The sequence below is a fragment of the Rhincodon typus genome, chromosome 3 (genome assembly GCF_021869965.1).
Source record: "Rhincodon typus isolate 14 chromosome 3, sRhiTyp1.1, whole genome shotgun sequence".
Taxonomy (NCBI): domain Eukaryota; kingdom Metazoa; phylum Chordata; class Chondrichthyes; order Orectolobiformes; family Rhincodontidae; genus Rhincodon; species Rhincodon typus.
In genome coordinates, this window is record NC_063334.1 from 101,800,992 (window position 1) to 101,825,991 (window position 25,000).

Below are 25,000 nucleotides of genomic sequence, written 5' to 3' on the forward strand. Positions count from 1 at the left end.
CCAGGGTCGATCCCTTGGCATTATGGTAATGATTTTGTGGGGAATATGCCAGGCCATGAGGTTATAGATTGTGCTGGAGCTGTGATGTCTTGCTGCAATTGCATAGTCTTGCTGAGACGATGCCTGGAATATTGTATGCAGTTGTCATCTCCTTATCTGGGAAAGGATATTCTGGCTATGGAGGCAGCGTGGCAAAAATTTACCATGCTGATTCCTGGGATAGCTGGACTGAGATATGAAAAGAGCCAGGATCGGTTAGCACTATACTTACTGCAGTTTAGAACGAGTGGGATCTCATAGAAGCCGATAAAATACTAACTGGTTTATACACGCTAAGTGCGGGGTAAACATTCCTGATGACTGGCAAATCCAGAACCAGAGGTCACAAGATACAGGTAGGCCACCGAAGGCTATGATGAGGAGAAATCTCTTCACCCAGAGAATGGTGAAACAGTGGAATTCTCTGCTACACAAAACAGTTGATGTTAAAGCATTAATATTTTCAAGGAGGAGCTAGATATAGTTTGGAGGAGAAAAGGGATCAAACAGTACAGGCAGAAGGCAACAACAGGGTAATGAGTTAGATGATGAGCCACGATCACATGAAATGGCAGAGCAGACTCAAAAGGGCTAATTGGCCTACTCATGCTCTTATTTTGTGTTTTCCAAGTCAGTCTGTGAGACCAGAAGAGCTAAATGTAATACATTGCAAATAGAACAGCACTAGTGGACAGTACTTTGGTGGAATTCCTAAAACCATACAACTTCTGAATGCTGGCCTTGCATAATTGTGACAAGAATCCTTAACAATGAGCAATAAATCCAAGTTTCTACTGCCAATGAAGCAAAGAAATCTAAATAGATGCAAATTATCCAGCTACAGGTACCAATTTTTCACAGAGAAAGAAATTTAGCAGGTTCTGAACTTTCAGTTGGCTAGAAATATTGGAAGTACACTTAGCCACAGATTTATATACGGCCTTTCATGAACACTGGACATTCCAAAGTACTCAACAACCAGCGGCGGATCTCTTGTTGGACAGCTCGAATGGCTTATTCTGGCTTCGTTTTCCTCCGTCCCAATGTCCTAATTAAAATGAAAGCAACACACCGCAGACTCTGGAATCTCAAAGTGAGATTTAGTGAGAAATCTAATGACTTGCGAAGATATTGCTGGATATGCTGAATTTTCGCACTTTCGCATCCAAATAAAGAACAAACCGATGCCAGTGCTCGCACAACAGCACCAAAATCTGTACATGCCTGGCTTGGATATTAAATGGTGGAGGGTGCGCTCCAGAAGAACAATTATTGCCATCCCATCTTTATAAATAGCACTGTTTAAGCATTGGAAAACTTGGTGCGAGTTGCTGGTGACACACCAGGTGAGAGTGAACCGCTCTGCAAGCAATGGCCCGGAGTTAAGGACCTGGCTGCAGAGGTTCAGGCCTGCTCTCACAACATCTTATTTTTAACCCTCCGCTGCCTTTTTTTTAAAAAAACGAATCTCGGGAGCCAACATCCAAACGAACTCAAACCAAAACAGTGGAGAAACTTAGGGAACGCGGGCAATGAGCGACAAGGACACGACCCCTGTATGCGTATATATAAGAAAAGAAAATCCACATCGAGACAGAAGAGGACACAGACAACCGTGCAATCACCATTATTGCTGCTGCTGCTTCCCTCAGTCGCTGACATCTAAACCCATCAACAGAACACACAGGAAAAGCTACACTCCTCTTACCTGAACGACCCGACTGTTGGCCGCCATCTTATTTCCTGCGTTCCCCATGGCGACGCTAATCAATGTTCACTTCCGGGTGAAAGGTTTGGTGGAGTGTCAGTGACAAATAGCCGGGTGCGCGAGTGCGTTCCGGTGAGCTGGAGTTTGGGGAGGGGTGGAGTGAGGCTCGAACCCGAGCGCGACGCTGTCAATCACCATGCGGAGTGGCGCGTGCTCTGGCCGTGTACGGCCTGGTCACCTGCGATGACACTTGTCCCGCCCCGCTCCCTGCACCACGTGATGTCTTAACACGTGGCGTCAGCAAGTACTGTTGCATTTTATCTGAGAGACTTAACTGTCCCCTTTCCCTGGCCGCTGGCATTGGCTGGCATCGGCGTAAGCTGTACAGCATTTCGCAACCCATGAAATGTGTTAGCGCACATTCGAGCTAGGGCAGACGGTCTATGCACAAGGTCCTGAAAATAAAGTAGGATTTTTGTCCGATAATGTAAAATTAAGGGAATTATTGGGATTGCTAAAATGTTACATCTGATCACTCACGATGCAGAATCAAGGCTGGGTTGGAATATTATTCATCATCGACGGTCCCTCGAGGCAGACGAGGATGACTCTCTTCCACTCAGGGTGAGCCCATAGGTGGCTGTATACCTGACATGGCAACTGCAGGCTCTGTTACACCGAAGGTGTTCGCAGAAAGAAGGGGGTGGGGTGTTGGCGTAGCAGCACACTCCTATCGCTGTTTTTGCCTGGCTTCCTTTTTTTTTCCGGATGGCAAGTTTTGAGGTACTCATCACTTTCCTGTATGCTCCTCTTCCACTGTGGACAGTCTTGGGCCAGTGATTCCCAGGTGTCTGTGAAAATGCCACACTTTGCCAGGGAGGCCTGGAGGGTAAGACAGAAGCACTTCCTCTGTCTGACTGGGACTCAGCTGCTGTTTCAAAGCTGGGAGTAGAGCACCTGCTTGGGAGTCTCATGTTGGTCATGTGGACAACATGCCCAGCCTATCATAGCTAGTCAAGGGTGCTCAGTGCCCTGATGCTAGGGATGTTGGCCTGATCAAGGACACTGGTGTTGGTGCATCTTTCTTCCCAGCTGATTATGGGATTTTGCGCAGGCAGCCTTGGTGGTACTGCTCCAGTGCCTTGAGGTGTCTGCTGTAATGTCGGAATATAAGGTAATGGGCCACAGATGTTGCTTCTGATATGGGTGATGAGGATTATTTGGACACCATGCACAGCTAACATTTTTCTTTTGAGGCAAGTCACCATACAGGAAGAACGTCCAGATGGTCAACGAGTGACAAGGTCAGTTCCTTGGGCAAGCAGTTAAGAGTGAGAGACTAGAACACTTGGAAGTGATTAGTAACATTGAGGGCAGAAAGTACTGGACCTTATAGAGGTTTATAAAATCATGAAGGGCATGGATAGGGTGAATAGCCAAGGTTTTTCTCCTAGAGTGGGGGGAGTCCAAAACTAGAAGGAATAGGTTTAAGGTAAGAGGGGAAAGATTTAATAAGGACCTGTGAGGTAACTTTTTTCATGCAGAGGGTAGTACATGTACAGAGCAAGCTGCCAGAGGAAGCGGTGCAGACAGGTACAATTAGAACATTTAAAAGGCATCTGGATGGGTATATGAACAGGAAAGATTTAGAGGGATATGGGCCAAATGCTGGTGAACGAGACTAGATCAGAATGGGTTGTCTGGTCAGTGCAGATGAGTTAGACCAAAATGGTCTGTTTCTGTGCTGTATGATTGTCTATGATTATAACAGCTATCTAGGGTCTACTATTCACAACTCTAGTTTGTTCCTATGGACTGGGTTCACGGATGTAAGCTTTTGTGGATCGGCCAGCATTTGTTGCTCATTCTTAATTGTCCTTGAGAAGGTGTTATTGGGGAACTTTATTTGCTGCAGTCCTTCAGGGTAGATACATCAACAATGTTGCTAGAAGGAGAGGTCGAGGATTTTGACTCAGTGATAGTGAAGGAACAATAACATGGTAGCAAGTTAAAATGATGTTGGCTTGGAAGAAAGCATACAAGTGATTATGTTCCCATATACCTACTGTCCTTGACCTAGTCATTGTAGTGGTCCAGAGTTGGAAGTTGCTGTTTGATAGTGGAGGGTATGCCAGTCAAGCTGGATACTGTCAAGCTTGAGTGTTGTAGGAACTGCACATCCAGGCAAGTGGAGCGTATTCCATCACATTCCTGACCTGAACATAGTGGGCAGGTATTGGGAGGACAACTAATAATTTTATTGCTGCAGAATACCTAGCTTCTGACCTGACACAGACTTTCATCTGAAGCGGTCTTGTGTTTTAATGAAGATTGACCTGTTGGCTATCTCCAGGATTTTCTGTTCAGGTTTTGGCCTTGCATCAAGAATTTTTTTTTCTTTGTTGGGAGAAAAAAAGCACTGGAGGCATTGCTTACTGATTAAGTTGTACTCTATTTCAGCTTAATGAAATAACAGCAGCAATAAAACCAATGTTGTTCAGCACTCTAAAATTACAAGATACACAAGTTTGTTATAGTTCTGTCACTTACATGGACTATTAAGTAAACACACCTAAATTAATTGTTAAGCTTAGGCAGGGGGAGGGCAGATTAGATTGTGTATTTTGGAGCAAATAGGCCACTAGGCATTAATTAAATTCAGTAATCCCAGTATTCTCCGTTGGAAGATGACGATCTGGAAGGAATTTAATGATTTTGACCTAACACAGACTTGAGCGACAAGTGAACCAAACAGCTGTGATGCAATCCATTATCAATAGTTTCCTAATCAACCTGTTCAGAGATGTCATGACACACCTCTGGCACAAATGGGACATGAACCCAGGCCTCCTGGCTCAGAGGTGGGGATACTACCACTGCACCACAAGAGCCACACCCAATTAATAACATTTACTCAGTATATTGTAATTAATTTGTGGGAAACATGCCAGCAATGAAGTAAATTTGACACTGAACAGTTGAAAGCAGGAGAATCATAAGTAGATTTGTTCCCTGTCACACCTTTTCCACTATAAAGCAGTACTTCTTTTAACTTAGTCACACACACCAAATGTATCTATATTGATATTCCAACACATAAGAACTTATGGGTTTGACTGTTTTATTTATATTTCTTAATGACAAAATTATACATTAACAGAGGCAATTGCAGACTCCAGAAAGTAAATGAACAATATAACATTTTTAAATCGTTCAACACATTAGACATTCAACCGTAAACATTTTAATATTGCCATTTGTATTCACAAGAAAATTAGATACTAAAGTGAGGGGAAGAGGAGAAAGGAATCAGTGAAGTAAATTAGCATCCATGAATGCTCATCCAAAGTTCATTTTGTACAGTGGGATGTTTAAATTTTGAAAATCTTCCAGGTGATATTCAACTTCAACTTCCAACTCTGGACCACTACTATGACTAGGTAAGGACAGTAGGTATATGGGAACATAATCACTTGTATGCTTTCTTCCATTGGTCAGAAAGCTGACTGATAATTTGGAATTCTGCAGAGGTAAATTAAATAACCACCAAATCTTTTAAAATATTTGTTTTACAGTTTTATATATATATTAAAAAACATGAAGACCAAATACAATTGTCTAAATTTCACTGCAACATATTAAAAGTTGAATTTAAAAGACAGGTCGAAAAAGAAAATTAAAACACAAATGTGACCGTTCATTTTTAATATTTAGCATAAGTATTCACTAAAATAAGTCCAAAATATAGTTGTCCTGGTTGTGGTAGAAAGTAGACAGTTTAGTGATGGTATGAGTACTTGGCACATTAAATCGAGGCTCATTTGGTCTTCACCATTGAAAACAATTAGACAAAAATCAATTGCTTGAATCTGCTTCATCAAGTGGATTATTCTCAAGCTGCAAAACAATTTCCTTTAATACAGGATCCTTGGCCCAGTTCACTCCGCTGGAAAGAATAACACCCTGTTAAAATAAAGGTCAAGATTCTGGTTACTTTGAATTACCAAAAACTTAAGAGGTTAGTACTTCAACTGTTCTACACATTTCCCATGGAAAATAAAAACATGGTTCTCCAGTAATGTAATGAACATGTAACAAAGCTTTATGATCCACAAAATATCAGACAGAATTTCCAGTTTGTGTCAAGGTAGTCAACCACAGATGGAATTTCAGTAGGGGCGCTGTAAATAACTGCTGAAGCATACCAGAATCATTATCAAAGTTATTGTCCTTGCAATGATATTAACCAAAAATCCTATCTGCTTTGAATTAAAACAGAAAATAATGGAAACACTTTGCAAGACAGGCAATATCCATGGAAAGGGTCAGATAGGGTTAACAGATTGATGACTTTCTGTCAAATCTGTAGATTGTACACAACCAGTAAGGAGGGATGGAACCAAGGGAAGAAAAATGTAATTAGGTAGAGGACAGGCAATGATCAAGTAGTGAAACGACAAGATTAAAAAAAAATAATATGAATAAATTGTTGTGCCCTTGTGACATTCCTACATTAAGTCACAAGGTCCAGGTTCAAGTCCCACCTACTTTGTCATAACAAGTCTGAATAAGCGGATTACAAAATAATTATAAATTAGTACAACAATATGTCTAGGGAATTATATACATCTTAACATCAGTGATAGATAAATGGAATCTGTACTACTGAAGAAATTCTAGAAGTATGAAATACATTCATGGATAGTCAGCATAGAATGCAAATTGGCAGGACCTTGATCAACTGGGTCAGTGGACCAAAGAATGGCAGAAGGAATTTAATTTAGAAAAATGCGAGGTATTGCATTTTCATAAGGTAAATCGGGCAAGACTAACACAGTTAATGGTATGGGCCTGGGGAGTATGGTCGAACAAAGAGACCTAGGGTTGCAGGTACATAGTGTTATGAAGTTGTGTACAGTAACCATGAATTGGAAGGCAGGAAGCTAGAATTTGTTCGTAAAAAATGGTAAGGGAGAAGAGTGTGTGGCTCCTCTAAGAGGTAAAGTACTTTTCTAAGCTGAGAGATTTATACAGAAAATGTGTCTAAGCAGCTGAAGGGGTACAGCCAGTTCTGAAATTGAAATATGTATCAATTGGCTGTGTGATTGGAAACCTTAGGCTTGTTTTGATGTTTTGGCAACTAGCTGGAATCAGCAATTAATTTAAACCAAGCACTTAGCGATTGAAAGCCATTTGAATTTAAATCTGATGGTTTTGATAACCTCAGACCAATGCTTTTGTAAGAAAATTGATACGTCATCCAAGGTATATGAGGAGGGCATTTTTGAAAATCAGAAATAAGTATCTAGCTCTCACAAGAAATCGCTAAGCTCTCTAAGAAGCACCATCTATCCATAAAAGGTACCACAGCACTTGTAGCTAAGAGTCTTCACAGAAGACTTCACAGAGAAAACATCCCTGACAGCCAGGGAGGGGGAGGGGGAGGGGGAAGGAGGGATTTTGAAGAAAGTCATGTAGACGTTGAGAAACTAAGTTTTAATTTAATTTCTTATTACTTGTGTTTATACAAGTGGGACTTGTCTTTATTGGAACAGCATGCCAGTAGAATTTAGTTCAGTTAGGGAATAGTTAGTAGTTAAGGGGGAATTGTTCGGTTTTTTAAAGCAATTCTGTTGATTTGTTCACTGTTACATTTAAATAAATAAATTGTTATTTGTTAGTTATAAAGTGAATATCAGGGATTTTCTTTCACTTAACCTCCCCTTCTTCATAACAGTTTAACAGATTAGGCGAGGTGAGGTGAGCTTCTGGGGTTTTTTGGGTTTATTTACTGGTAGAGGACCTTTACTCCCACCATAACATTATTGGGGGCTTGTGCTTTGATTTTAATTATCAGAGGGGATCGACCTCCCCGCCCCCTAAGAATAGTTCCTTGAAGGTGTTGTCACAGATAGACAGGGTGGTAAAGGAGGTGTCTGCCACACTTTCCTTCATGAATTAGAATAGGGAGTACAGGAGTTGGGACATCGTGTTAGGGTTGTACAAGACATCGATAAGTCCCACATTTGAAGTAATGCAGACAATTCTGGTCACCCAGCTATAGAAAGGATGTTATTAAACTGGAAAGGGTGCAAATAAAGATTTACAAGGTTGATACTGAAACTGGAAGGTTTGAGTTATAAGTAGAGGCTGGATACGCTGGGACATTTTTCCCTGGAGCGTAGGAAGCTGAGGGGGAAACCTTACAGAATCACGATGGGCACAGATAAGGTGAATAGCCAAGGTGTTTTCCCCAGGGTAGGGGAGTCCAAAACTAGAGGGCATAGGTTTAAGGTGAGAGGGAAAAGATTTAAAAAGGGACCTGAAGGGCAACCTTTTCACACATAGGGTGGTGCATAGCGGTGAGTTCAGTTATAACATTTAAAAGACATTTGGACAGGTACATTGACAGGAAATATTTAGAGGGGAGCAAACAGAGGCAAAAAGGACTAGTTCAGTTTAAGAAACCTGGTCAGCGTGGACGAGTTGGGCCAAAGGGTCTGTTTCTATGCTATAATACTCTGACTCAATTAACTCAATTCTTTTCAGAAAACAATAGTGCCTAGACAATGGTAATGTAGTATATGTAATTTTTTTTAACATTTAAAATGACTTTAAGGTGTCCCACAAGAAACTAATGTAGGATGGTCAAAGCAGATGGAATCAGGTAGAGACAAGTGGCAGAACAGATTGCTAGATGACTTCAAGACAGAATGCAGAGAGAAGGAGCATATGGTAGCTGTTCGGAGTAGTTGAGAAGGGTATTCCACAAAGATCAGTGCTTGAATTCTTGCTGTTCACATTTATATTTAAATTTTGAATGTAGGAATCAAAAACCCAATTCTTTAATTTTCAGAAGACACGAGTGAGGTTGGGGTATATTCAAAACTAAGGTAGATTAACAAATTGCAGATAAAATTGCAAAATGGTGAAATAATGAGCTAAAGAAGCTTCTCACAGGTTAGTGTGAGGGAGTACATTAAAAAGAATAAGGAGTTACGCCAAAATGTGCAATATTTTTAAAGGGATAGCATTGAAACATAGGGAAGACGTGTTAATCCTGCGGCAAACTTTGGTTAAACCACAGAAGTACTGAGTGTACTTCTACTGACCATATCATAGAAAAAGGATGTTTAGACACTGGACAGGGTCCAGGGAGATTAAGAATTTTAACAGAAATGTGTTGGTTTCTTTAAACATGAAAGGATTAACAGGCCATAAAAATGCTGAGGGATAACCTAATAAAAGGTATTTCAAAACTTTTGGTAAGAAAAGAGGCAGGGGGAATATTCCTAAGCCCATTAGCACAAGATAGTCACCAAAAAAATCTAAGAGGGAATTCAGAAGAAATTTATTTCCCCAAAGTGGTGAGAATTTAGAGTTTGTTGCCACAGGGAGTGGCTGAAGCAAACAGTATAGATTAGTTAAGGGGAATCTAATCAAGCATATAAGGAATATAGAGTTACCATTGTTGATTTAGATTAGGAAAGATGGAAAGAAGCTCAAGTAGAGCAAAAACACAACTGACTGGGTGGCCTGTTCCTGAGCCATATATCTTGCCTAGGAAACAGAGAAATGGAAGATGTATCCAAGAATCAGAATGTGCTAAAATTGAAAATAAACAGTAAAACTGAAAGGAAAGCCATTTCTTGTGTCAATCTGCTTTTTTCTTCCACCTTACTCCTAACCCACTGAAACTCTCCATGCCTTTCCAAATTTTCCACATTTTCTTTCACCATTGCTATTCTGCTAACACTAAATAGTGCTGAATAAAGGTCATTAGTCTGTAGCATTTCCAGCATGTTTTTTGTTTAAATTTCAGATTTTCAGTATCTGCAGTATTTTGCTTCCTATTTGCATACATCAATGACACTATTCAATGGGAATAAGTGGTTGTCCTTGTGTCCCAGGTAATCTTCTTGCATAAATCAATGCTATCAAGAAAGATTAACTGATTACTCGCCTCATTACTATTTGTAATGACTGTCTGTGTGCAAAACGAATGATTCATTTCTCTGCATAACTGTCACAGCTTTTTTTGAAATGAAATGATTGTGAAATGTTTTGAGATATTTGCACAAATTGATATAGTAGTATAAAAAGGCAAGTTTTGGTTTGCTTTTACTTCTTTGAAAATTGACCAGTCTTCCAACACTTGGATTGAGGATTAAACTTGTACAATTGCCAGCCTATGATATCCCTTATTATTTCAGAACCCAGAACGGTACAGCACAGGAAGAAAACTGCTGAAAACGTGGTCCTGTTGTCCAAGACCACAAACATAGCATGAATATCTCCCTGGAGGGAGACCACTGTCCACAACATTGTACATGCAAAGCAGTTAACTCATTCAGGAAAGGAGGCAGGAACATCTCAACATACAAGCCTGAACACTCCAAGATCAATACCTAAACATATAAAAACAAAGTATGATACTTAAGTTCAAGTTGATAAATATTAGCAACGTCTACCTGCAAAACCTTCTGAATTAATGTCACCATTTTCACGTGTTCTAGCAAGTTCTTTTCTCCACGTTTTGGAAGTTCATCCTGTAGTTGTTGCAGCAATTGTTGCTGCTTCCTCTTTTCAGCTTTCATGTCCTGCAATACACCTTGCATCTTTCGTTTTAACACTAAATAAATTAAAAAGAAAATGCATCACTGTTTCAGTTTGTGGAAGATTAGGGATGTATGCATAGTTTTGTATTTATTTTTTGAGAACTGTACTATTTCAAGCACGTGTTTATCTTGCAACATGTTCAAATACTTGTGTACTATTGTAAATATTAGTTGGCTAAAGGAGCAGGTCTAGGTGAAGTCAATAATATATTGACAACTTATATACATTGTTTGATTTCGCTTCCAGACAAAAAAAACACTCATTTTAAAATCCGAATTAGGTACACAATGTTATATCCCAAACAGCCATCATATAATTTTAGTAATACAGCACATTAGTGGCCAAAAATAAATTTTACTAAAGTATTCACATTTATAGTGCTATAGGAAACAAATGCATCTCTACTGCAATTACTTAGCCTTTGCTTTTGAACTTCGAGTACTGCATTCTCCAAAGTGTGAACTTCCTACAACAAAATAAAGTTTACTTCAGAATCTCATGTTTAATGTTATATAGTTACTGTTACGATTTTAATCAATTAAATAAATGATGTTGAAAAAAGACATCAACAGCACCTATCTGGTCTCTTGTGTGCTCATATTAAGGAATGGATTGCTTTCCACTTCAGGCTCTCTTTGCATCAAGTACTCGGAGGTCAGATACAATATAGCCAAATGCAAACCTTTTTGCCTTCTGCCTCAACAATGTGTCTCAGCACCAATCTCTCAACTTAGCTTCTAGAAATAATCTTGTCTCGCCAAACTGTCTGAACTTTTTTGCATTCAAAAGGCCTTTGATAAGATGCCACATTATAGGCCACTAAATAAGACAGTGGGTCTGATGGAACAGTGGGAGATTTGGGGTTGGATAAATAATTAGTTTCATTCCTCTAGACAAAAGGTTCATTGTTGTGGCTCTGCAGAAAGACAAGTTATAGAGTCCATAATAGGGGTTAAGAACTACTGCGTTTCATCACCTTAATGGTCTGAGTAAAAGGTGTCAAGAAACCATCCACAAATTTGTTGATAATACCAACAAGTGTGGGAATGTTAAAACATTTGAGAAAACTACATTTCCAGTGGACCAAGTTGAGGGCAGAACGGGAGGGGAGTGAACTAAAAAATACTTTTTAAACTATCTTCAAATAATAAAACAACACAGAATATTGGCAACAATATTCAACCACAAAATACAGGCATTATTAACTATGCAAGACTTACTTTCTGGGTTGCTATAATCTCAGAACAAAGATCTAATGAGTGCTTGATTGTTTTCATTGTCAACCTAAAAAGAAGTGATGATTTATGAAAGAAAGCAGAAAGCTGGAGTGGCACACTACAATAAACATTAAGCTTAATTATTTAAACCAAAGGGTGAATTACATGGGAGCTGTATAATACAAAATTGATAAGTCCGATACAGCAGAAAATTTCAGACTAGAAATGATTAAGACAACTTAAACAAGCCTATAGGTGGTTAGCACAGACTGGCAGGTTTCACAATCAAGCATTAATTCAATGCAATTTTCCTGGTCCTTTTCATTTCTTTATGCTCACATCCACCAAAAATGTGTGAAACATCCTATGAGAAAAAAAAACTGCAGATGCTGGAAATCTGGAATAAAAACAGAAATTGCTGGAGACAACACCAGGTCTGGCAGAATCTGGAGAGAAAAAACAGAGTTAATGGGTCATTTGAATCATTAACTCTGCCTTCTCTCCTCAGATACTGCCAGACCCACCGAGTTTCTTGTAGGCCAGCATTTATTGCTCATCCCCAATTGCCCTGGATAAGGTAGTGGGGAGCTGCTTTCTTGATCCCCTGCAGTTCTTGGAGTATACCCTTTTTGAGGGAAGGATGTCTATAATTTTGACCCAACGACAATGAAGTAATAGTGACACAGTTCCAAGTCAGGATGGTATAAAACTTGGAGAGCAATTTGCAAGCGATAGGGTTTCCCTATGTCTGCCACCACTGTCCTTTTAAATGATAGAGCGAGGGTTTGGAAGGAGCTGTTGAAGGGGTTTAGTTATGTTACTGCAGTGCACCTTGTAGACTGTACACATTGCTGCCATGATACAATATTGTTAAAGGTAGTGAATGGTGAAGGTGGTGGATGGGGTGCCAGTCCCACGGGCTTGTGTGTCCCGGATGGTGTCAAGCTTCTCAACTGTTGTGGGAGCTACACTCATCCAGTTTAATGTTCTCAGAACTGTTCGAATCCCACCATGACAGACGGTGAAACTGAAATTCAATAAAATCTGGAATTAAAAGCTAGACCAATGTCAACCAAGTAACCAGAGTTGATTATCACAAAAGTTCTATTTCACTAATGTCCTTTTGGAAAGGAAATCTGCCATCCTTATCTGGTCTGGTCCACATGTGGCTCCAGACCAACAGCAGCATGGATGACCTAACAAGCCATTCAGCTGTACCAAGCCACTACTAAGTGTAAATTAAGGAATGAAACCAGATGGATCACCGAGCAATTACCTAGACACTGGCATCAACAATGATGAACGCAAGCTTGTCAGCCCTGCAAAGATCTCCCTACCAATATCTGGGTGTTTGTGGTAAATTTGACTGCTGTCCCACAGCTTGACATAAACATACTGAAGGAATCATACCTTACAGACAATTTCCCATCATTATCCCCAGTATGACTACATCAGGCTGTTGTTTGACTAGTCTGAGACTACTCTCCAAATTTTGGTACTAGTCCCAGATGTCAGTAATGAGGACTTTGCAGTTTCGGCATGGCTATGTTTGCTGTTGTTTGTGGTGCCTTAGTTGATGCCAGGTAATCCATCCAATATCTTTCAATTTTTCCTTTCTAGCATTTCATAAAGGAATGGCTAGCTGGGCCATTTCAGAGGACAGTTAAGAGCCAAGCAAATTACGGTGGGTCTGGAGTCATAATAGGCCAAACCAGGTAAAGATGGCTGTTTCCTTCCCTAAAGGGGGACATTAATGAACTGGATGGGGTTTTACAACAAAGATAGTAGGAACTGCAGATGCTGAAGAATCTGAGATAACAAGGTGTAGAGCTGGATGAACACAGCAGGCCAAACAGCATCAGAGGAGCAGGAAGGATGACGTTTCGGGCCCAGACCCTTCTCCAGAAATGGGAGAGGGGAAGGGGTTTCTGAAATAAATAGGGAGAGAGGGGGAGGCGGATAGAAGATGGATGGAGGAGAAGGTAGGTGGAGAGGAGACAGACTGGTCAAAGAGGCGGGGATGGAGCCAGTAAAGGTGAGTGTAGGTGGGGAGGTAGGGAGGAGATAGGTCAGTCCAGGGAGGACGGACAGGTCAAGGGGGCGGGATGAGGTTAGTAGGTAGGAGATGGGGGTGCGGCTTGAGGTGGGAGGAGGGGATAGGTGGGAGGAAGGACAGGTTAGGGAGGCGGGGACAAGCTGGGCTGGTTTTGGGATGCGGTAGGGGGAGGGGAGATTTTGAAGCTTGTGAAGTCCACATTGATACCATTGGGCTGCAGGGTTCCCAAGCAGAATATGAGTTGCTGTTCCTGCAACCTTCGGGTAGCATCGTTGTGGCACTGCAGGAAGCCCAGGATGGACATGTCATCTGCGGAATGGGAGGGGGAGTTGAAATGGTTCGCGACTGGGAGGTGCAGTTGTTTAGTGCGAACCGAGCGTAGGTGTTCTGCAAAGCGGTCCCCAAGCCTCCGCTTGGTTTCCCCGATGTAAAACAGGCCACAACGGGAACAGCGGATGCAGTATACCACATTAGCAGATGTGCAGGTGAACATCTGCTTGATGTGGAAAGTCTTCTTGGGGCCTGGGATGGGGGTGAGGGGGGAGGTGTAGGGGCAGGTGTAGCACTTCCTGCGGTTGCAGGGAAAAGTGCCGGGTGAGGTGGGGCTGGAGGTGAGCGTGGAGCGGACAAGGGAGTCACGGAGAGAGTGGTCCCTCCGGAAAGCAGATAAGGGTGGGGAGGGAAGAATGTCTGTGGTGGGGGAGTTGGATTGCAGATGGCGGAAGTGTCGGAGGATGATGCGTTGGATCCGGAGATTGGTGGGGTGGTACGTGAGGACGATGGGGATTCTGTTTTGGTTGTTATTGCGGGGAGTGGGTGTGAGGGATGAGTTGCAGGAAATGCGGGAGACACGATCGAGGGCGTTCTTGACCACTGAGCGGGGGAAGTTGCGGTCCTTGAAAAACGAAGACATCTGAAATGTACGGGAGTGGAATGCCTCATCCTGGGAGCAGATGCGGCAGAGGCAAAGGAATTGGGAATAGGGGATGGCATTTTTGCAGGAAGGTGGGTGGGAGGAGGGGTATTCTAGGTAGCTGTGGGAGTCGGTGGGCTTGAAATGGATATCGGTTTCTAGGTGGTTGCCAGAGATGGAGACAGAGAAGTCCAGGAAGGAGAGAGAGGTATTAGAGATGGTCCAGGTGAGCTTAAGGTTGGGATGGAAGGTGTTGGTGAAGTGGATGAACTGTTCGAGCTCCTTGTGGGAGCACGAGGCGGCGCCGATACAGTCATCAATGTAACGGAGGAAGAGGTGGAGTTTAGGGCCAGTGTAGGTATGGAAGAGGGATTGTTTCACGTAACCTACAAAGAGGCAGGCATAGCTTGGGCCCATGCGGGTACCCATGGCCACCCCCTTTGTCTGTAGGAAGTGGGAGGAATTGAAAGAGAAATTGTTGAGGGTGAAGACGAGTTCAGCTAAGCGGATGAGGGTGTCATTGGAGGGGGACTGGTCAGGCCTGCGGGACAGGAAGAAGCGGAGGGCCTTTAGGCCATCTGTATGGGGAATGCAGGTGTATAGGGACTGGACGTCCATGGTAAAGATGAGGTGTTGGGGACCGGGGAATTGGAAGTTCTGGAGGAGGCGGAGGGCATGGGTGGTGTCACGGACGTAGGTAGGGAGTTCCTGGACCAAGGGGGAGAAAATGGAGTCCAGATGGTGGAGATAAGTTCGGTGGGGCAGGAGCAGACGGAGACAATGGGTTGACCAGGGTAGTCAGATTTGTGGATTTTGGGAAGGAGATAGAAGCGGGCGGTGCGGGGTTGGGGAACGATGAGGTTGGAGGCTGTGGGTGGGAGGTCACCTGAAGTGATGAGGTTGTGGATGGTTTGGGAGATGATGGTTTGGTGGTTGGGGGTGGGATCATGATCAAGGGGGTGGTAGGAGGAGGTGTCGGAGAGTTGGCATCTGGCCTCGGCAATGTAGAGGTCAGTGCACCAGACTACAACTGCGCCTCCCTTGTCCGCGGGTTTTATGGTGAGGTTGGGATTGGAGCGGAGGGCTGCACGTTCTGCGGGGGAGAGGCTGGAGTGGGTGACAGGGGTGGAGAGGTTGAGGCGATTGATGTCATGACGGCAGTTGGAGATGAAGAGGTCAAGGGAGGGTAGGAGGCCTTGGGGTGGTGTCCAGGAGGAGGGGGTGTGTTGGAGGCGGAAGAAGGGATCAGTAGAGGGAGGGTTAGGCTCACGGTTGAAGAAGAAAGCGCGGAGGCAGAGGCGGCAGAAAAACTGCTCTATGTCCAAACGTGACCGGTATTCGTTGATGTGTGGGTGGAGGGGGACAAAGGTGAGCCCTTTACTGAGGACTGACCAGCCCAAGGCCTCCTACCCTCCCTCGACCTCTTCATCTCCAACTGCCGTCGTGACATCAATCGCCTCAACACCTCCACCCCTCTCACCGACTCCAACCTCTCCCCCGCAGAACGTGCAGCCCTCCGCTCCGTCCGCTCCAATCCCAACCTCACCATAAAACCCGCGGACAAGGGAGGCACGGTTGTAGTATGGCGCACTGACCTCTACATCGCCGAGGCCAGACGCCAACTCTCTGACACCTCCTCCTACCGCCCCCTTAATCATGACCCCACCCCCGACCACCAAACCATCATCTCCCAAACCATCCACAACCTCATCACTTCAGGTGACCTCCCAACCACAGCCTCCAACCTCATCGATCCCCAACCCTGCACCGCCCACTTCTATCTCCTTCCCAAAATCCACAAACCTGACTGCCCTGGTCGACCCATTGTCGCCGTCTGCTCCTGCCCCATTGAACTTATCTCCACCTATCTGGACTCCATTTTCTCCCCCTTGGTCCAGGAACTCCCTACCTACGTCCGTGACACCACCCATGCCCTCCACCTCCTCCAGAACCCAGAACTTCCAATTCCCCGGTCCCCAACACCTCATCTTTACCATGGACGTCCAGTCCCTATACACCTGCATTCCCCATACAGATGGCCTAAAGGCCCTCCGCTTCTTCCTGTCCCGCAGGCCTGACCAGTCCCCCTCCAATGACACCCTCATCCGCTTAGCTGAACTCGTCTTCACCCTCAACAATTTCTCTTTCAATTCCTCCCACTTCCTACAGACAAAGGGGGTGGCCATGGGTACCCGCATGGGCCCAAGCTACGCCTGCCTCTTTGTAGGTTACGTGGAACAATCCCTCTTCCATACCTACACTGGCCCTAAACCCCACCTCTTCCTCCATTACATTGATGACTGTATCGGCGCCGCCTCGTGCTCCCACAAGGAGCTCGAACAGTTCATCCACTTCACCAACACCTTCCATCCCAACCTTAAGCTCACCTGGACCATCTCTAATACCTCTCTCTCCTTCCTGGACCTCTCTGTCTCCATCTCCGGCAACCACCTAGAAACCGATATCCATTTCAAGCCCACCGACTCCCACAGCTACCTAGAATACACCTCCTCCCACCCACCTTCCTGCAAAAATGCCATCCCCTATTCCTAATTCCTTCGCCTCTGCCACATCTGCTCCCAGGATGAGGCATTCCACTCCCGTACATCTCAGATGTCCTCGTTTTCCAAGGGCCGCAACTTCACCCCCTCAGTGGTCGAGAACGCCCTCAATCGTGTCTCCCGCATTTCCTGCAACTCATCCCTCACACCCACTCCCCGCAGTAACAACCAAAACAGAATCCCCCTCGTCCTCACGTACCACCCCACCAATCTCCGGATCCAACGCATCATCCTCCGACACTTCCGACATCTGCAATCCAACCCCTCTACCACAGACATTTTTCCCTCCCCACCCTTATCTGCTTTCCGGAGGGACCACTCTCTCCATGACTCCCTTGTCCGCTCCACGCTCGCCTCCAGCTCCACCTCACCCGGCACTTTTCCCTGCAACCGCAGGAAGTGCTACACCTGCCCCTACACCTCCCCCCTCACCCCCATCCCAGGCCCCAAGAAGACTTTCCACATCAAGCAGATGTTCACCTGCACATCTGCTAATGTGGTATACTGCATCCGCTGTACCCGTTGTGGCCTGTTCTACATCGTGGAAACCAAGCGGAGGCTTGGGGACCGCGTTGCAGAACACCTACGCTCGGTTCGCACTAAACAACTGCACCTCCCAGTCGCGAACCATTTCAATTCCCCCTCCCATTCCGCAGACGACATGTCCATCCTGGGCCTCCTGCAGTGCCACAACGATGCCACCCGAAGGTTGCAGGAACAGCAACTCATATTCTGCTTGGGAACCCTGCAGCCCAATGGTATCAATGTGGACTTCACAAGCTTCAAAATCTCCCCTCCCCCTACCACATCCCAAAACTAGCCCAGCTCGTCCCCGCCTCCCTAACCTGTCCTTCCTCCCACCTATCCCCTCTTCCCACCTCAAGCCCCATCCCCATCTCCCACCTACTAACCTCATCCCGCCCCTTTGACCTGTCCGTCCTCCCTGGACTGACCTATCTCCTCCCTACCTCCCCACCTACACTCACCTTTACTGGCTCCATCCCCGCCTCTTTGACCGGTCTGTCTCCTCTCCACCTATCTTCTCCTCTATCCATCTTCTATCCGCCTCCCCCTCTCTCCTTATTTATTTCAGAACCCCCTTCCCCTCCCCCATTTCTGAAGGAGAGTCTAGGCCCGAAACGTCAGCCTTCCTGCTCCTCTGATGCTGCTTGGCCTGCTGTGTTCATCCAGCTCTACACCTTGTTATCTCCGGGGTTTTACAACATACTGACAATGATTTCATCGTCATTATTAGAATTTGAATTCCAGATTTCTTTCATGGAATTCAAATTTGCCATCTGCTGTGAAGGATTCGAACCCAGGTCCCCAGATCATTCCTTAGTTCTTTGGCTCATTAGTCCAGCGACAACACCAGTTGCCGTCAACTACAAAATCAACTGTAGTTATAAGGGGAGACTTCACTTCACTAGAGATTGGGAAATCAAGAAAAACGTGAAAACTATGAATTAATAATATGGAAAACTAGTGGAAAAAACCTATACCATAAAAGGTACAAGTGGGCAAGCCTTTATACTAGACGATCAGAGTGCAAAGCTGCAGCTAATCAAAACCCTGGTTAGACCCACTAGGAGTACTGTGAGTAGATCTGGGCACCACACCTTAGGAAGAAGAAAAAAAAGTTGCTGGAAAAGCTCAGCAGGTCTGGCAGCATCGGTGAAGGAAAAATACATTGGCCTTCGAGGGAGTACAACATAGGTTTACAAGAATAATATTTGGATTTCATGGATTAAATTATGAGGAGAGATTATGCATATTAAGCCTATTTTCTTTAGAATGTAAAAAGTTAAGAGGTGATATGATCAAAACCTTCAAGATATTAATAAGAAAAGACAGGGTGGATAAAGAAACTACTAGTTGGAGGTTCTAAAAGCAAGGGGGGTGCAGGCTAAAAATTAGGGCCAGATTGTTCAGGAGAGATGTTAAGAAGCACTGCCACACAGCAAAGGGGAGGAAAGGTTTGGAACTCTCTTCTACAAACAGGATGCTAAATCAGTTGTTGGAATATAGAACAGTACAGCACAATTTCAGGCCCTTTGGCCCACCATGTCTGTGCCAACCATGATGCCATTCTAAACCAGTCCCACGTGCCTATACTTGGTCCATATCCCTCTATATCCTGCCTGTTCACATTTCAGTTTAAATGCTTCTTAAATGCTGCAATAGCATCTGCTTCTACCACCTTCCTTAGCAGCGTGTACCAGGCACATACCATCCTCTGTGTAGGAAAATGTCCTTGCACATCTCCTTTATACTTTTCTCCTCTCACTTTAAATCTATTTGGCACTTGGAAAAAGACTTCGACTATCCACCTTAACCATGCCACTAATTATTTTATATACTTCTATTAAGCTCCTCAGCCTTGTTAAATTTAAATCAGAGATAAAATAATTTTTTTTTTAAGAAACGTATTAAGGGATGTGGACCAAAAGCAGGTATATACAGTCAGGCCACAGATCAGCCAATGATCTCACTGAATAGTGGCTCCAAGGGGCTGAATGGCCTACTCCTGTTCCTACATGAAATTACAGTCAAGAATCTACAAATGGTCAGTTACTTTGTTACATTAGATTTCATTTATGTTGGAATCTGTACAGATACAAGTCACAGAACACTTACCATTCATTCTAATCTAAAACTTCGGCTGAAAAGAATTCTGAATGTAATTGTGTACAGTGCTAATCACATTGTACTTTTTAAAAAAGATTGCTTGGTTATCCCGAATTCTTCTACATAAATGTTAGTTCACTGTTATTTCCCCTTAAAATATGTGAATCATTCTGCTTGGTTCAATTAACAGTGCCAAATGCCAAATTTAACTTGAACAACTATCAGGAAAACTAAGCAGACTTGAGAATCTACTTTGACTTCAATACAGATGAAGACAAAAATAGAGCATTATATTAATATCCACACACTCCAAATACTCACTTCCCTTCTTCATCATTCTTCTGCGCTGCTTCACGAACCGCATGTGTGAATTGAAGCCTATAAACCAGCAAAGGAATATAACAGCTAGTTACTTAAATGCATTTTTTCCCTTTTGATTACCAAAGCTGAAAGATGGGAAACTGAACACTAGGACCCTTCTTTCTGTACTATGTGGTCCACAACTTAATGCCACATTATAGGTGAGATTGTGTTATAGCAAGGACCTCTCAAAAGCACCAAGCTAGAATGTTGAAGCAAACAAAAGGGTGAAGACAATTGTTTCAAGTTATGTGAATGTACATTTACAGTCAATAAGAAAAGGTTGGATGCAAGCTCAAAAATAAAAATTTTTACTCCTTGCCCCAGTATTTACTAGAGGTAGGAAGTTCTGAATTTGAGTAACACCTGCAGCAGTTGACTTTTCATAACAACTTCAGGAATTCTAGGTAGTGGATAACTGTGTGAGATGGTGGCACTGGAATAGTCTTGATGTCTTCAACATCATCAATTTATTCAGGTTTCTGGATGTCTTTAGGGTTTGAATTGGCCAATATTCAGCACCTGCCATCATCTTGATGGTAGATTCTTGGGAGTCAATATTCAACCATGTATCGATACATGCTGGCCAGTACAGACCTAGTGTCAAATAGACTCTCATTTTTACTTCTCAAATGAACTTTGAAATCCTCCACATTGTTGCTATCATTTGTCTCAAACACGACACAGCCATATTTGTAGATTTCCTCTTTAATGTTGAACTTCTTCAGGAAACTTGTCACAGTGTCTCTATTATCCAACATTCCCTTGATCAGCTCTCTTACATTCGAAGGCATATATGATGCCTTCATCAAGGAGTTGAAATTTTGATATTATTCAATGTGTAACTATGGTTTCTGGGATAGGTGTGTAAAGTGGTTGTCAAGCAGCAAGATACCCAACTTTCAGTTTATTGTGTTGGAGAGGTTTATGAATTTGACATGATTTAAAGTGAAGTCAACCTTTGGTAACTGATGATATCATCTAGATCTTTGGCACTGCAAAAGTAACAGCATGACAGTGACTTTAGACTTACATGGTGGAAGCACGGTTTGGCAAGTCTTAACTATGACAAATGGAGGTAGCATGTGTAAATCAATTTTGTGGCAACAATGAAAGAAGCATTTCTTTAATTCAGTCAGAAATGATCACTGACAAGGCCAGCATTTGACACCCATCCCTAACTGCTCTTGAATGGAAAGTATTCCACATCAATTCAGAGGCCAATTAAGAGTAAAACACAGTATTAGTAGTCTAAAGTCAGATCAGGAGAAGGATGGAAGATTTCCTTCTCTAAAAGACATTTGTGATTCAGATGGGTTTTTGCTGCAATCCATGATAGCTTTCTGGCCACCATTACGAAACCAGCTTTCAACTTCACATTTAAGTTCCATCAAATATTATAGTGGGATTTGAACACATGCTCACAGCATTAGACTGGGTCCTTTGATTACCACTCCAGTGACATTATCATTTTGCAACTGGCTGGGTTGTCCACAGACTTATTCTTCTTTTTCAAAATGCCATGTTAGTTCTTGAACCACGTTAACAACATTTATTGACTCTAAACTCTACCATGCCACTGGCATTTCCACTTATTTGGAAGCAAAATGCCTTTACCTCAGTTTGCATGACCAGAAATGGGCACATCTTCACTTCTCTGCTGGGTGAACCACAAGTACGTAGCCTTGAGAGATGTGCTGTCAATACAGAGCCTTCTTTCTTGCTTGGCCACCTTCAGTTATCTTCATTGTCACTTTTAACTTCTCTTCATCTTTAAAGTCATCCATGAAGCTTTAGTTTACTGATCCCTATTATTTTTGGGAATTGGATGCTTGTGGAGCACTTCTTGATCTGGGTGATTTTCAGCCATAGTGATGTGGAGAGATTTTCTTTTTCAGGTTTCAACATTCTTGATTTCTCATTGATTATTATAGTGGCACAAGCGCAAATTTGACCAGTACTGACACAGAGTAAGACGACACCTTAAATAGTCACAAAGCTACCCTCTTATCAGCTACTTTTAAATTATTTATAGAGCATTTATACTCCAAAGTTCTACAATTAATTCTGAAATTACAAATTTACATTAAAATGTTGTAATATTAAAGTGTCTGAAAAGCCCATCTAGTTCATTAATGCCCTTTACAGAAGGAAAGTGCTGTCCTTCCCTGGTCTGGTCTACGTCGGACTCCAGACCCACAGCAATGTTGTTGACACTTGACTGCCCTTTGGACCCTTAGGGATGGGCAATAAATGCTACCCTGGCCAGCGATGTCCACATCCCGTGAATGAATAAAAGCTACATTTCACCAAGTTCCACACTATACCAGACCTTATTCACAGAGTAATTCCTTTCTTGAAGTTTTCCAAGACGTAGAAGGATGATGCTCATCAAGGTGGGTTATTGTATCTTTTCAGGTACTTGGCAAACTGATTCATCCACCTTGAGGGAATTATGTCTAAGATTATAATTTACATTTAAGAGGAAGCTGAATATCTTAATTAAAAGCATGGATATAAAATGGAGTGTGAAATAGTATTGGCAAATGCCTTCTGCCCAACCTGGAGATACCAAAGACTCTGGCATGAATGAGAAAAATCAAGGCAACTAAACATAATGTATCAGCTGCCACTGTCTTTTCAATCTCAAAGGAGTTGAAATTTTGTTTAGATTTGGAATGATGTCACAAATAAAGTAAGATAACCTGAACAAAAATGGAACCAGACATGTTTGCACCTGTGAAGAGCCATTGTTTTCTGCTGGAAAGAAAATGAAACATCTTCTAATTCCTTTTCAAGCACCAGAATCCTGCAAAAGAGGCAAAAGAAAATAATTTCACTAATATTCCACCAAGAACTTAAAGGTCTCTTGCCCTTCCATTGTTTCTTGGTAACAATAGTAACAATAATTGTGTAATATTTGAGGTGAAAGGTGATTTTTTTTTAAAGTTCATATAAAGATTGTAAATTGAATCAACATACACTTCTTTCAGGTTGTCTTCTGATAAAGCCTCCGTATTGGTTTCAAAGCCTGGTAATAAAATATAGATACCAGTTAATGTTGGAATTTAAAATGCTTTTACAGGTGTGTGTGCATACAGAGAGAATTATGCGATTCACACTACTCGCGACTCAAGTTGCATTATGTATTTAATAAGACCAACAACCCTTCTATCTCACATTACCATCACTGATTTTTGTTATGGGAGAATCCATACTTATTCACAAAGACTGCCCACAAGAACTTTGAACAGGAGTCACTGCATAATAATTACAAATGAGAATCCAGGCTGATCTTTTATTTCTTTTTTGAAGGAAGGGTAAAAAAATTGGGGACACAGAATTAAGGTAATTAACAAAACAGTCAATATTTATTTTCACACAATGAACAGTTAGGATCTGGAATGCATTGCATGACAGTGGGTTTAAGGCGGATGCAATCAAAGCTTTCAAAAGAGAATTGGTTAATTATTGCAAAAGAAAAAACTTGCGGGACTTTTGGAATAACCAGGAAAGTGGGACTATACAGGATGTTCTTACTGAAAGCTGGTAAAGAAATGACAGGCCAAATGGTCTCCTTCTATACTGTAACCATCCCATGACTGAGACCAATAATTGAACCTGTGTTCCCAGGTTGCTATCAGATAAATCAACTTGGACAAGGCACTGAATCTGGAATTTTTCTAGTTTTTATGGCTCAGTTTTACATTAAAGCAAACCTTTTATGGTGGGAACTGCTGGAGCAGCCTAAAATAACTTGGATTGAATTAACGGTTTCTGTTATCAATCTTATTTTTCAACATTAGACTATCAAACATGGTTCACTTAAGGAAGTAAGTCTACATGCTGGAAGTGTTATTCTATTATATTTCAAACACTGGATTTGAGAAAAAGAAATAACAGTTACACTGTTGAACACTCAAGCCCCAAATTGTATCTAAATGACTTATACAATTCGTAAGCACTACAACCTTTTAACCGAGTTTTCAGTTCCACTGTTTGTTGGACTACTTGGTCCTTTAGCCTAAAAAGAAAAAAAAAAACAAACAGTAAGAATAGCAAATATTTTCTGTTTTATGTACCAGGGTAAGACAGGACAATGAAAGCAAGATGGGAAGGGAGTTGCATGGAACCACAGCTGGTGATTATTTTAATCAACTTGATAGGACATGTATCCAGGGAAGGTGCAGCTTGAACCCAGACTTTCGGGCAGAGGTAGGTGCACTGTTGCTGCTTCACAACAACCTCAGGCAAATTAATAAGGAAGAGATAGAGTATGTTTTTCCCTCTTTTTAGATATTATGCTTACGGTGAGACAGAAAACACCCGAGAACACTTCCATGAAATTTATTGTCTTACATAGGTAATCTCCCCTCTGAAATGGTCCATTTCAAACGCTGCCTTAACTAATTTCTCCTTGCTTCCAATGTTGGCTTACTGCAACTTCCTCTTTATACATAGAGCATGAAAACACAGAAATACCTCAGACTCTAAAGTAATCGACATCTAAATGCAGCAAAGGTTGGATAATGTCCAGGCTTGAGCTGACAAATGGCAAGTAACGTTCATAGCGATGCAATGACCATTTCCCAACAAGAGAAAATCTCACAATTACTCTATGGCGTCCAACAATATAATATCGCTGATTTTCCCACTATCACAAGAACATAAGAAATAGGAAGACGAGTAGGCCATCTGTCCCACCCGGCCTGCTCCACCATTCAATAAGATCCTGGCTGATTTTTTCGTGGACTCAGCTCCTCTTACCTACCCATCCACTATAACCCTTAATTCCTTTATTGTTCAAAATATCTTTGCCTTAAAAACATTCAATGAGGTAGCCTCAACTGCTTTACTGGGCAGGGAATTCCACAGATTCACAATCCTTTGGGTAAAGAA

General features: G+C 42.6%; 2 protein-coding genes across 2 annotated transcripts in view; both read right to left on the reverse strand.

The window, feature by feature from the left end:
- The window catches only part of mrps36 (mitochondrial ribosomal protein S36), a 94,017-nt gene extending 92,000 nt beyond the window's left edge, over positions 1–2,017 (reverse strand). The window contains exon 1 of the mRNA XM_020533770.2: positions 1,748–2,017. Within this exon, the coding sequence (XP_020389359.1) occupies positions 1,748–1,795 (48 nt within the window). The 5' untranslated portion in view covers positions 1,796–2,017. The remainder of the gene's footprint in view (positions 1–1,747) is intronic.
- Positions 2,018–4,851: 2,834 nt separating this feature from the next.
- cenph (centromere protein H) lies at positions 4,852–24,175 on the reverse strand (the record flags this gene model as incomplete). Its single annotated transcript, XM_048593855.1, has 8 exons — positions 4,852–5,710; positions 10,219–10,379; positions 10,781–10,832; positions 11,587–11,650; positions 20,063–20,119; positions 22,839–22,910; positions 23,084–23,132; positions 24,073–24,175. Coding segments are annotated over 8 exons (666 nt in total), but the record flags the coding sequence as incomplete, so codon positions are not given.
- Between the last annotated feature and the right edge of the window lie 825 nt (positions 24,176–25,000).